Here is a 13,564-nt window from a genome sequence, read left to right as displayed (position 1 = left end):
ATGGCTGGTGACAAGCAAGTATCAACTTCATAACAGGCAGAAAGGGAAAGGAAGCGATCCAGAGAGGACACAATGAACACAGGACAGCCTTGCTGAGAGCAAGTGCTATTTAGGACAGAAATTCAGCTGAATTCTCACACAGCTGGTGGGGACAAGGAAAAACCAACCCACTGTATCTAGAAGGAAGTAAATGCTCATTAGTGATGGAAGAAAGCTTGTTGGTTTTGAGAGCTCTTCTGCTAAAGAGGCCACGTCACCATGTTTCCTGTTCTGTCTCCTCTTTCCAAGCAACAATACTTGGAGGTCTTGAAGACAGATCCTACCCAATCATCAAAGGAGATTCCTGTGACATCAGATTTTAGGTAAAATGAGCGTGATGAGAACAACATTGGCACAGTACTCGGGAGCTAAAAAAGGAGACTGGCTAAAAACACAACAGAAGACCACCTCTATTTTACACGTAAGCTGAGCTAAAAAGACCCACTAAGCTGACAAACTGACAAGGGGAAAGAATGAACCTTAAACTCTTTCATTCCCCATCCTGAAATGCCAGGAACAGGACAGGTTTTTCCTACTAAATACAGACAGTCAAACATCATTTAGTTCGTGCTTTTCAGGGAAGGGAAAAGGGACAGAAGCATTTGAGGTTACAAATTAAGACAGGTGGAAGAACAACAGCAGAAAACCAACCTGGAACATGTTGACATCGAGCGCTCTTACTGGTCCCGTGTGCTTGTCTTTCTGGGCAATTATGACTTCAGCATCTCCAGCTATGATTTTGGCTGGGTCGTAAAGAATGACATTTCCGTTTTCACCCCCAGCAATCAGGACTCCAGAGACTTGCTCACCTGAGGTCATGCTATGTGGCCCCCAGATCAGCTTGTGGTACCTGTAAAACACAGAGGTTCCCACAGTCTACAATCATCCATATACACTGATGCAACCCATTTTGCTTATCCCACCTAAAGCCTCCAGACTGCTGCTAACAGACAGAGCAGACACATCAGAGAAAAAACACTGCCTGCATTTCTCCTTAATGATGAGTCTGTCCTTACAACCCCTTCCATCAGAAGGACATGTCCCAATTCTGCTTGTTATCACAACATGCACAACCAATAACATCTCCCACCCCCAGGCTGCAAAATCAGGTAAGTGCTCCCAACTGCACATGATTTTGAGCTCACCTTTGCAAAACTACAGGAGTAATCAAAGTAAGGACTTGTAAGCCCATCCAACCACAGCCTGGAGTTAAGCCTCTGCTACTTGTGAGCAACTCTTCATACAAGAGAAAAAAGGTAAACTAGAAAAATTCCAAATACTTTTCCATATCTGTGCTTCTGGATGTGTGTTTCATCTGCTGTAGTGGAGGCTCAGCAAGCAGTTTATTCACATCGTAAACAAATGTCACTTGACCACAATCTATTTTCCAGGCTAAATCAAGAGGAATTAAACATACTTCCAAAAATGAATTATTTTCACACCACTGTGGCCATCTGCAAATACCCAAGTTTCCTTCAACTCAATGAACTTGTTGCATAAGCAAAACAGCATTCCTGCGTATTCAGCCATGCAAAGAATTAATTTCTTCTACATAAAGTGTCACATATCAGCTCTTATGCAAGCAGAAAGCAAACCCACATTGACTGGAAGGTGGCAAGGAGTTGCCACCAGGTAGCATTCACCATGCTATTATTAATCTCTTCATTATCTCTGGACAACTTTCAAGTAATTTCTTTAAATCACAGCAACTTCAGCATGATAAAATACATACTGCAGAAAGCTAGACAAAGAGCATATGCCGGGTGAGAAATACTGTAACAGCCAAGTGCTCAGATTACAGTTGGGGCTCACAAAAGAACGATGCTACAAAGGGAAATTGGTCTGTGATACCAGACAGACCCTTTCCCTGGGTATGTTTTTTATACTTCTGCACATAACTATGTGAGGTTACGAGAAGTGAAGTGACCAACAGGGTTGTCCGGGCATTGGTATTAACCAGCAAGATTCAACAGGACTTAAGAGAATCCAAAATGAAAGCAGAAAACAGTGAGGAACAAAAACCAAAGTTAACTGTGCAATTACTTTCCTCTTGCCCTTTGCTCTTTCCAAGATAAACTACGGCTCTATAAAAGCAGTGCAAAACTTTCCTTGGAGGAAAATTAACAAAGCTTGTTGCAGGATTTATCTTTTGTGAGTTTAATCACCTGGACATTTTCATTTGCTGCAAACCAAAATAAAGCCTGATGTATACATTACTAGCTGGGGCACTTCTTGTTATCTTTAATTAAAAAAAGATAATCAACCTCCTTTGTAATGCATTTTCTGGGGCAAAGTCAAATTCTTGTGCTGCTTACCAAGGGAAGTACTTTCAAAGGAGCACTGCATCCTGACTATAAGAAGTGTTTTTTGAAATTCAGTAAGCAAATGTCACTTGGCAAGCTTTGAAAAATCTCAGTCATAATCAAAACAAGGTAGAACAAGGAAATTTTAAAAGATCAAACACCTCTTCCTGTCCTCAGCAGGTCACAGTAGGCCATGTTAACATTGGCTTTGCCCATAGTGCAGGGCATTAAACAGAGACTGTGGATGTTTCTCACAAGCTCCACGTACTGAAATGTGGACAACTGCAGGGCACAGGTTGTGAGCTGCCTGCTAGCACAAGCGCTCTGCCAGCCTCATGAATTGTTACAACAAAACTGACATGGCACAAAGCCAGCAGGCTAACACCTTGTGCTTCCTCCTGAAAAAGCTACTGCAACCATTATTTACCCGAATCAGGAGAGCATCCCTAAGCAGGGTCACAATCTGTGTGCAAATGCACACCATTTCAACCCCTCTCGAGCTGTTTATAGGCAACACTTAACCTTTAGGAACCCAGCAAACTGCATTTGGTCAAGAGCTTTGGGAAACAGTTGTAGGTCCTTAGGTCTTGAAGTTACAGCTTTAGAACAGATAACAAAGACTGAAGTCCAATTAATTTCAACTCATGTCAGAGGTGGGGGAGATGGCAATTGCTTCTTAGAAGTGTCAAACTGTTACTTCGACATACTGGCCAAACACTGTAATTGCCTGCACCTCCAGTCACGTTGTTTTGGGTCACCAGAGGAAAGAGTGGTTTATACTGACACTGTAGCATGGATCCAATCCAATGGCAACAAAAATTTTCACCTTCTTTTCTACCCACAGAAACATCCTGCGCTTCCATCTATGTTGTTTCAGCTCACCCACAACAAGCAGCAGCCAGCAGATCAGCCACCAGAGAGCCACTACAAGTGCTGCTGAGATGGAAATTGGACACTCTTATGCTAAGGATATTTATTTGGACAAGTGCATGGCAAGAAACTAAGAGCTAAGTGGAGTTGTACAGTTGGGAACTACACACAACATGACCCAGTTTAGTTATGTTACAGGAGTCTTCCTGAAATACTTAAATGCAAACAGGATGGGGAAATATGAAAAGTTGCGACTGCATTTTCAAAATTTCACATTTCCTTCTGTTCTCTAGAGAATCCCAGAGGCTCCCCAAGATAAACGATCTGCATACATATTCAAACCTACCAGCCAATACCAGATTTTTTAGGTTTATGTCAGAGTACGAGCTGCTCGCAACTCCTTGGAGACCAAGCTCACTGCTTTCACAATGACACCTCACTGTCCCAGAACATCAGTGGCACTCACATGCCTTCTTCCTTCAGTGGTGAACTTCTGCTCCTTTCCTTGACAACTGCAGATAAACCTCATGAAGTGGCCTTTCCACACACACTGCATATAATAGTTCCACAGCCATTACTTTTCTCTTACAACCCCACTGCTTACCTGTGAGAGGAGGAGAAGGTGGCACAGGACTTCATATCCAGCGAAGGGTCTGATAAGTCCAACTCAAATATTTCTAGAGAAGCACTTGTACTGAAGGTTGCATCCAGCTGCTGAGCTGATGTACCTGCAAAGAAGCGTGCTTGGCAGCGAGAAAGCCATGATACACAAAAGAGCAACTGCAAAAGCAGCACAAGGAGGGGCATCAAAACATCACCCTTGCAAAAAGGACCGAGATGGGGTCAGGTTTCTGTCATTTAAATGTAGTTCTATGTAACTCTCCTCCCCATGGTTCCCCCTTTGGGGTCTCTTAACCAACATAAACAGGAAAAGCTTTGGGCAAGTGCCTCTCTCTCCCTGACGATGCACAGAAAACGATCAAAGTTACAAATGAGCAGCAAGGGACAGTGAACTAGCAGTTAGGATTGCTATCGCCTTACCCTGGCAGAAAGAAGAGGATGCTTGCTGTCACTTGCAGAACGCAAAGCATGTTTTCATGCACAGCACAACTGGAGAACTCTATTAAAAGCACCATACCACATACTCTGCTTCAGCCTTCAGGACACGAAATAACTCCTACAACTTTCAATTACGACCACTTCATGGCAGCCACCATACTTAGTCCGAGACCCGCTAGCACATGCTTCCCGAAAACTCACCTGTGGCCAGATAAATGGGGTGCTGCTGGGCAGGGCTCCATGCCTGCATGGCAGTACGATCAATTTCTTTCAGCTTCATTTCACTAAAAAATAAAATCAAGAAAGGTAATGCTTAAATGGAGCATGAGGAGACTGCACTGCCACGGATTCAGCAGCTGCATTAGGACTTGGCAGAAGCAACTAGGGTGATCGTTTTCTTAAAGATATCCCAGATAGACTGACACCAAACCCATCCTCTCCAGAGCACAACTGGGGGAAGGGGAGGAATAATTCTCCACTGACAGAATAACATTGACACGTAGAGGAAATTGACAGTTGCTGAACAGACTGTAACACAGGAAAACGTGGGCAAAGCTTCAACTGCTCTGAAAAACCCTTATTCTAGCAGCATCAAGGCACACACCGGGGCACTCTACAGCAGCTTTAAGCCTTAACCCTCGAAACAAACCCACTCCCGAGAAAATCCTCACTAGACTCCCGCGGCGAAACACCCTCGAAAGCCAGACAGATCAGAGGACGAAAGGCTGTTTAAAAGCCTCCACCGCCTCATTTTATGGCCTTATTTCAACACCCTGGGGCTCCCCCCGCCTCGGAAACACCGCGCGCGATCAGCGGGCACCGGCGCGCGACCAGCCGTTCCCAACGCTGGCCGCCCCGTCGACCGGCACCTGTGCCCCACTTCCGATAGGAACTCTAGGGAAAAAAAAGGTGGAAAACGAGGGTTTTCCGCCCGCCTCACCTCCGCGTGCCCGGCGCTCACCCGTCCCTAGCCCGCTCCAACGTGGCAGCCGCCGCACCGCCTCTCGCCGCCGCAGGTTTCCGGGCGCGCCCCGCGCCTTCCGGGCGGCGGAGAGCGGGGCTCCACCTTCCCCTACGCGAGAAGGGAGGGCGGGGGGTGTGGGTGGTGCAGCCGCCTCCTTCTTCGGGATCTCCTCCGGGTTTCTCAGAAGCAGCGATCGGCCCTGGGGAAGAGGGAGACAGGCGTTAGGGGCGGCCGCCCTGCTGGGGTTCAGAGGAACGGGGGGGGAAAGCGCCTGCAACACGGGGGTTCCGGTGCCGCCTGTCCTTCTCAGCTCAACGGCAGTAATCACGGCATTGTCATGATGTGAACAGCAGTGAGGCTCATCATCGGACAGGGGCCAGACCCACGAGCGAGGGGCTTCCTCCGCCTTTCGGAGCGAGGGGGAATAGCACCAACACGCGTGACATAGCGACCCAGCCGCCACAGCCGGCGACCCGCCGGCTTTCAAAGCCCGGGGGGGCGGGCGGGCAGCTCATGGCTGGAGGCGCTTCCGGACACGGCCCCCGACCCACCTCTCACGGCAGCCAGAGCACAGCTCCACTACCGCCTCCCGCCGCCGGATTCCGCGGCCGCTCAGAGGGCAGATGCTGTGCCCGGGGCGGGCGCTGCCCCGGCCCCATGGCGCTGCTGCAGCTCCCGCCTCTGCGAGGCTGAGCGCCCGTGGACAGCAGCATCACCATCGGGCATTGCTCAGCCGTGCACTGCAGCCGCACAGCCACCACCAACCACACGCGGCAGGACAGAGAACCCCAGTACCCCCGTCCGCCATATATATAGGGACTGGAAGCGCTGCTCCCATTGGCTGAGAGGATTACCGTTTGTCATTGGCTGCTTCTTCCTCCACAACCACTACCGGTTGGCTTGGTTCTCTTCCTATTCCAACCGCGCGCTTCTCTGCTTACGTCAAAACGAGACGGAACTGTAGCACTGCCACAAGAAGACCAGCAACGGCCGCCGCGCCCAATGGAGAAGCAGCTCCGACGGGAAGGCTGGGGTGTCATGGCTCACGAGCCAATGGAAGGAAGGAAGTTGGAAGGGCGGGCCGTGGCAGCCAATGGGCGGGCGCGTTCCGTGCCGGGGTGGGGCGTGGCGGCGGGCCGCGGCGGTGGCTGGGGGGCAGCCATGACGCGGAGCTGCTCGGCGCTGGGCTGTACCGCCCGCGACAACGGGCGGAGCCGGGAGCGCGGCATCTCCTTCCACCAGTGAGTGCGGCCGTCCCCTGCGGTGGCACCCCGGACCCCGCCCGGCCGGGGGGGGGGGGGGGGCGGCTCCTGCTCGTCCTCCCTCGCCTCCCTCTCTCTGTCTACCGCAGGTTCCCGGTAGACACTGTGCAGCGCCGCGAGTGGATCCGCGCAGTGAACCGCGTGGACCCGCGGAGCCGCCAGGCCTGGCGGCCCGGCCCTGGGGCCATCCTCTGCTCGCGGCACTTTGCCGAGGCCGACTTCGAGCGCTACGGCCTGCGGCGGAAGCTGCGGCGGGGGGCCGTGCCCTCCCGCTTCCCTCACCCGGTGCGTGCGGGTAGCGGCCGCGCTTCCCTGTGTCCCCTCAGCCGGCCCGCGTCGGTGTGGGTGACCTCCCCTCTCCCTTCCCCGGTAGGAGCCGCTGGGCGTCGGCCGGAGGAGCGGGCCCCCCGTCCGAGCTCTGAAGCAGCCTCTCCTCAGCCCCCCCGCAGGGGTCACCGCCGGGGACCACAACTACAGCCTGAAGGGGCAGCAGGCAGCGGGCCCGGAGGCACGGCCGCCGCTGCAGACGCCGCAGCAGCAGCAGCAGCTCCCTGCAGCGGGGAGATGGTCCTCTGCGCACCGGCCCAGAACGGTAGCGAATGTCCTCCGGGAGCTGGCAGAGAAGCTGCAGCTTTCTGAGGAAACTATGAATTTGCTGCAGGCGCAGTTTTCAGGTACTGCTGGGGGTGTTTGCTAATGCAGAGAGCTTCAGGGTCTCTACTCTCTCGCCCGTTTTATGTATTTGTTTGACTTCACGGTATCAGTAATGCCCGTTTGTTGGACTCCTAGGTCCAATGCTATAGCACAAAGGCTTTGCGATTTGTAGATCCAGAATGCAATAACCAATCCTGCAAAGAATTAAAATCTCCCTGAAAAGTTCAATTACTTGAGGCAGGCTACAGTGCTCAGGTCAGACCTGTAACCAAGGCTGTTAAATCAAGCCGTGCCATCGTTCAGCTGATGGATGACTCAAGGATAGAGTATATTTAATTAGGAAAATTTTGTCTTTTGTGCTGTCCAGAAGCGAGCTCTGTTAACAGGAATGTAACCTGAAGAAACCATTTCAAATAGCAGAATCAACTGCAAGTTAATGGCTTCTCTCCTGTTCCATCAATTTTTAAGCAGCACCCAGATGTAAGATGCAGTCTTTACTCAAAAGTGTGGAATGACATTAGATGGGAAAAGACACGTTGGGGACTCAGCCTCCGACAGCGTGATAGAGCACACATGCCCTGGCTGCTGCCTGTCCTTAGGAAGAGGTGAGGCACGGCGATAGTATTGCTGAGCTGTACACTTCACCCCAGACTTAAGGACTGAGTGATTCCAGAGGCCGCCCTGCTGCCTTGTATTCTGCAATGTGTTTGTATTATGCATCCCTCTGTTAAGTTATCAGCTATTTATTTGCTTCACTAAAGCTGACTTCTTGTTTTTTTTAAGCAGATTTGCCTTGTGAGTTGCACAACTGGAAGCAGATGGCAGAATACTCACCAGAAATGAGGCAATTTGCTTGTATTCTCCACCTCTACCATATTAAGGCCTATGATTATCTACGGAAGATTTTTCCCCTCCCTCATCCTTACAGCCTGACAAAGCAAGTTTATATTAATTCTGAATGTATTTCTAGGTACTCATGTAGAAATAGGTGTAACTAAATATAATGTCCTGAAAACATTCAGCAGTAGTAGTTTTTCCCTGCTTGCTTTTAGTAATGGAAGCAGAGTGGGAAGCAAATGTCAAGAAATATTGATACCTCTCATCTCAGAGAGCTGGAATGTGTTCATGCATGTGGGTCACAGCATGAAAATAACACATCCCTCATATTAACAACTTCAGAGTTAGTGTGGGCTTTGCTAAGTATTCCTAGATGAGTACAAATGTGAAAAAAAGCCACAGTTTAGGGCCTCAGCTGCTGTAGGGTCTATATGCATTTTACTGTTCACTGGGGAGAAAGGAGGAATACAAAAAAGCAGAGGTGCTTTACTACAGTGGCACATGCTCGTGTCCTGTGATGTTCAGTGTAGACTTGTGAGAGGGGAAGGATGAGCCAAATAGTGGAAGGAAGGGCAAATACAAGTAAGGTCATCTAAAAAGAAACAGCAGGAGGCAGTGTTAAGGGGGCACCTGCAGTACTCCACCAACAGCCAAAACTGAGTGAGAAGAGATGGGCAGGAGTAAGTGTCAGTAGAGGAAATTAAAACCAACTGGACTATACACGGAAGACTTTGGGACTGTTTTCTGGAAAACGGAGAAGTCAAGAAGGGAACATGAGAAAGTATAGGATTGCATAAAGCAGTTAGACTAGAGCTTTGGTTTATCTTGCCTTGCCCCACAAGGACTCTGGGAAGTTAGTGAATCTTGACAAGTGTCTGTTTCAAAATTATAGAAGGGAGATATTTCTATATCACTTAACTCAGTTGCATAATCCATGTAGGCTCAGAATTTACTACCTGAAGTGCTATCAGACCTGTTAACAAGGAATGAAGTTGTAACAGCACACAAAACAAAAGCAGGTTTTGACTCTCAAACTCCTGTAGCGCTGTTGGAGGATGCCTAGAGACACACATTGTCTATACCAGCCTGTGGGGGGTTTCACACAGCTTCCTCCAAAGAATCTGCTCAAAGGGGTGCTAAGAGGTAGTGGACAGAGAGTGTATTGAGGAGAGTAGTGTTCCATATGCACTGCCAAGGCTTTCGCATCTTCCAAACTGGATTAAGATGTACAATGTGGAGAAAGCCAAACAGTTCTGTGTTTGATTTTTTTTTTCCCCCCATTGTCCTGATCTATACATTGGAGAGGCAGGAAGCTGCTTTGTTACTTCCCTCCATGGTCAGTACTTTTGCTTGGCTTCCCATCATGAGGGTGTGAGAAAAGAAACTCAGACTATATATTGAGAGAGGCAGAGCTCTTTGCTTTATACTGTCTTAGTCTGCTCTACAGCTCTGGACAGGGCTGACCATGTCCTAAGTGGTAAAAGGTGATGACTGTTGCTTCAGTTGTCTCAGAATCACACCTGATCGCATCCTCCCTTTTTTTCCAGTTGGCTGTCTAATAATGAAGCTGCTGCAGGCTTCAGCAACGACATTTTTCTCCGCCTTCAGGAAAAGGTGGAGAGAGGGGAACAGGCCTACTGCTACTGTGCCCTGATGGTACAAGACATGTCCCTGCAGAAGAAGCAGGAGTGGGACTCACAGACCCAGCGCCTGACAGGCTTTGTTGACTTGGGAACAGGCGTCCTTGATGCTGATGAAGCTCCACTGGCCTCAGAAGCGATAATCCTCATGGCAGTTGGCATCGCAAGTCCCTGGACAGCTCCACTTGGCTACTTCTTTGTGAACAGCACGACCGGCCAGTTACTTGCTCAGCTGCTTCGTCAGACCATCAATAAGCTGAACAACATTGGCATCAGAGTGCTGTCTGTGACATCAGGCACGACTGCTCGTGGTGCTGAGACTGCCAGAGCTCTGGGGATCAGGATAGATCCTGAAAGGATTCAGTGCACTTTCCAACATCCGCCTGGCTCTGCTCACAGCATCACATACTTGTTTGACATTTGCCATGCACTCCAGCTGATAAGGAATGCTCTGCAGTGCTTCCAGAACATAGGGTGTCTCAGTGACACCGTGCGGTGGCAGCATGTGGTGGAGCTGGCGGCTTTGCAGGAGCAGAGAGTATTAGAGCTATGCAGTCCCAAGTCAGGCAGACCTGGGAATGAGGAGAGTTACCACTTAAAGGTCAACCTTGCCACTCTGTTGTTCAGTGAGGGTGTTGCTGATGCACTGGAACACCTCCAGAAGCTGGGCCTGGCCTCATTCCAGAACTGCAGTGGTACTGTCAAGTTTGTGCGTTTGATGAGCCATCTATGCGACATATTTCATGGCAGAGGTCCCTATAGAAGGGGACTGAAGGGGCCTTTGGCAGCTGGAAATTACATCAAAATAAGCCACCTCTTTAATGAGGCCAAGAACTTCTTTGTCACCTTAACAGACTCTATGGGGAGATGCATTATTAAAAGCAAACGCAGACTAGGATTTCTGAGTTTCTTGCTCAATGCTGAAAGCCTCAAGTGGCTTTACACCAACTATGTGTGTCCAGAAGACACTCCTTCGCACCACCTCCTGACTTACACCTTTAGCCTTGACCCGCTGGAGCTGTTTCTCAGGGCCCTCCAGCAAGCCTGTGGCAGCAGCGGGAGCCCCACCTGCACTATGTTCCAGGCTGCATATCACAAACTGCTGGCCAGCTGCAGCCTGGTGCCAGGCTCACCACACAGCGGTGGCTCAAGCAATACGAGCTCCTTGGACATATCCTTGTCTCGCAGGAGAGATCTGACTCTTGGCAGCATTCGTGCTCAATATAACCCAGCTTGTGGGAGGACAGTGGCAACAGAGTACCCCTATTGTGCAGGCTTTCTTTTGCATGGCTCTGCACTGAGTAATGCACTGACAGACCTATCACTGCATGCACGGAGTGTCACCTGCACTGCAGGCTTTGTTGCTGAGCAGTTAGCCTCTGACTTGCAATGTGAGGCTTGTCTTGCTTCCCTCTTTGAGTCAGATGACAGCAGGCTAAAACACGGGTCGGTGCTCTATATAAAAAAGTTAGGTGGAGTGAGTCTGCCCTCGGCAAGTGTGTACCGCATAACAAGCATTTCAGAACAAGTCCTAAACCGGTATGGCAAAGTAGGATATGGCAACAAAACCACCAAGCTATGGCATTTGTCTTTAGAACTGAAAGTCTTCCAGGAGCTTCTGGGAGAAAGTCCCCTCTTCCCCACCCTCACAAACCATTTATTTGATGGGGAGTTGTGCATCGACAATCACTATACAGTTTTAGTGAAGGAAATAACACAATGTTACTTAAACATCAGAACAAACCATGCCAAACACCTGAACTTCAAATACCATTGTGGAAGGCACAGATTGAAGAGACTGAAAGGAAAACATTTATTTCCATCACCACCAGGTAGCTGTCAGTCAAGCCAGACCCACATGGGGTCATGAGTACTCATTGCTGTTCCAAGGATGGCCATCCCCTACTGAGGCTCAGTGATGGCCAGATCTAGGCAATACACGTGAGTCAATAATGCGGTGTCTCCCCATGATTTGGCCAGCAAAACTGGTGATGTGTTGGGCCACTGCAAACCAGAGTTTGGCTGAGCAAAGCAAGGAAGTACATGTGATCATATGCTCCATCTAGCAATCCTGTAAAGGCACTACATGTTTCATAAGACTCAGAGTGAGCAATGGTTGCTCAAGATGCCTGGGAAACTGACTGACAGGGGAATCTGCAGAGTGTCCCCTGGAGGTGCTGTGTGGCTTAGTGCTGCAAGTGCTCTTGATAGAAGATGCATCAGTTTTCTCGTATGTGGTTGGGGGGCATCATGTTGCTGACAATTTGATTTCACCAAAGCAGATCTGCTTTAAAAGAACTGGAAGCAAAGCTTGCAGAGCTTTTACTTAAAAAGGAAAATAAAGGCGTGAAAAGAAAATGGAACTCAAGTTGTACCAAGTTCTAATCTCCATTGCTACATGTCTCATCAAACAGCTAAACAAGCTAAGTCTAGAGCCCCTGGAGGAGGGACTACAATGTCAAACTGTGTCCCTGAAGCCCCATGTTTTACAAATCAGGTAGTGGATACTAAGCAGAAAGGCTGTTGCCCATGAAGGTGGGAGGGCAGCACTGAGGCTATGACCAGGCTGTTGTGCCCAGCAGCACCCAGGGGCCCAGAGGAGGATGTCAGTGCAGGAGCCCCAGGCACCAGCATATGGGTGTGCTTCAGTAGGACGAGCATTCCAGGTCTCGTAACATGGCCCCATCAGGTCACCCCCTCAACTGTGCCACATGGCCCCATCCTCCCAGAGCCAGTGTGTTTCCTGCAGCCCAGGGCACAAGTCACTCTCCTTTTCAGATGTTATTTCCACTGATTACTTGAATCACAGATTTGATGCCGCCAAGTAAGGCAGGCTTCTTCAGTCAGTTCATTTCCGTGGCAAGGAAGCTGCCTTGGTATGCAGTGCTTTACCTAGAATAGCAAAGTTTGGCATAACTGCTTCTAAATGACTTCCCTTTGCCACACAGAACAGCAGTTGCAACCGTAGAGATGGAAGGCAACTATTTCCCAGAAAACTCTGGCTGTTCAGTTACTTTTGAGCTGCACTTTGGAGATGGGATAAAAAAAAAGGTGTCCCAGGGCAGGAATAATATTCAAGGCACCGTTCTGCCTACCAGTGACTTGACAAAACGGTTCCTGGTCGGTTTGGGTTCTTCTTCCTCCCCTTAGTCCTACTCATGGTGGGAACAGAGCTGCTGCACTCAATTCCTCAAGCTCTGCTTTGAGAGCAGCAGCACCACAGAACTTCATGCATTCTCTGCAGGGAGTAGCAAACCAAAACTTCTATAAGCCTTTTTTCCCAGTCCAATTACCTATGCAAAAAGCCATGTTGACGTTCTCACTGCCACAGAGCCATTCCAGCTACAAGAAGTCATAGAAATTATAAAATGGTTTGGGTTGGAAGGGACCTCAAAGATCATCTAGTTCCAATTCCCCTCCCATGGGCAGCGACACCCTCCACTAGACCACGTTGCCCAAAGCCCCATCCAACCTGGCCTTGAACACTTCCAGGGAGGGGGCATCCACAACCTCTCTGGGCAACCTGTTCCAGTGCCTCACCATTCTAACAGTAAAGAATTTCTTTCTAACATCTAATCTAAATCGACCCTCCTTCAGCTTAAACCCATTACCCCTTGTCCTGTCACTACACTCCCTGATAAACAGTCCCTCACCATCTTTCCTGTAGGCTCCCTTCAGGTCCTGGAAGGCTGCAATTAGATCTCCCTGGAGCCTTCTTTTCTCCAGGCTGAACATCCCCAACTCTCTCAGCCTGTCCTCATAGGAGAGGTGCTCCAGCCCTCTGATCAGCTTTGTGGCCCTCCTCTGGACTCGCTCCAACAGCTCCATGTCTTTCTTGTACTGGGGCCCCCAGAGCTGGATGCAGTACTCCAGGTGGGGTCTCACAAGAGTGGAGTAGAGGGGCAGGATCACCTCCCTCGACCTGCTGGTCACGCC

At 49.5% G+C, this 13,564-nt stretch overlaps 2 protein-coding genes across 6 annotated transcripts in view; one reads left to right on the top strand and one right to left on the bottom strand.

Annotated features, from left to right (window-relative positions):
* SEC31A (SEC31 homolog A, COPII component) overlaps positions 1-6,021 on the bottom strand; it is a 48,445-nt gene extending 42,424 nt beyond the window's left edge. For all 3 annotated transcript variants that reach the window (XM_075751375.1, XM_075751373.1, XM_075751374.1), the window contains exons 1-5: positions 5,787-6,021; positions 5,212-5,434; positions 4,473-4,555; positions 3,817-3,940; positions 691-889 (exon numbers count right to left, since the gene is read on the bottom strand). In XM_075751375.1, coding sequence (XP_075607490.1) covers positions 691-889; positions 3,817-3,940; positions 4,473-4,551 — 402 coding nt within the window. In that variant the 5' untranslated portion in view covers positions 4,552-4,555; positions 5,212-5,434; positions 5,787-6,021. The remainder of the gene's footprint in view (positions 1-690; positions 890-3,816; positions 3,941-4,472; positions 4,556-5,211; positions 5,435-5,786) is intronic.
* A 315-nt stretch (positions 6,022-6,336) lies between these two features.
* Positions 6,337-11,991, top strand: THAP9 (THAP domain containing 9). Of its 3 annotated transcripts, none has more exons than XM_075751377.1 (5): positions 6,337-6,476; positions 6,587-6,782; positions 6,871-7,171; positions 7,938-8,088; positions 9,536-11,991. In XM_075751377.1, exons 1-5 carry the CDS (start codon positions 6,397-6,399, stop codon positions 11,496-11,498), a joined length of 2,691 nt encoding a protein of 896 aa, XP_075607492.1. In that variant the 5' UTR covers positions 6,337-6,396; the 3' UTR covers positions 11,499-11,991. The 3 variants fall into 3 exon arrangements, with proteins under 3 accessions (XP_075607492.1, XP_075607491.1, XP_075607493.1); XM_075751376.1 differs by having other exon boundaries at positions 7,935-8,088; XM_075751378.1 differs by lacking the exons at positions 6,337-6,476; positions 6,587-6,782 and adding an exon at positions 7,623-7,756 and having other exon boundaries at positions 7,064-7,171.
* Positions 11,992-13,564: the final 1,573 nt, after the last annotated feature.

Source organism: Balearica regulorum, chromosome 4, assembly GCF_011004875.1.
Source record: "Balearica regulorum gibbericeps isolate bBalReg1 chromosome 4, bBalReg1.pri, whole genome shotgun sequence".
NCBI lineage: Eukaryota > Metazoa > Chordata > Aves > Gruiformes > Gruidae > Balearica > Balearica regulorum.
Note: the sequence above shows the minus strand (reverse complement) of the source record. Positions and strands in the feature narration are given on the sequence as shown.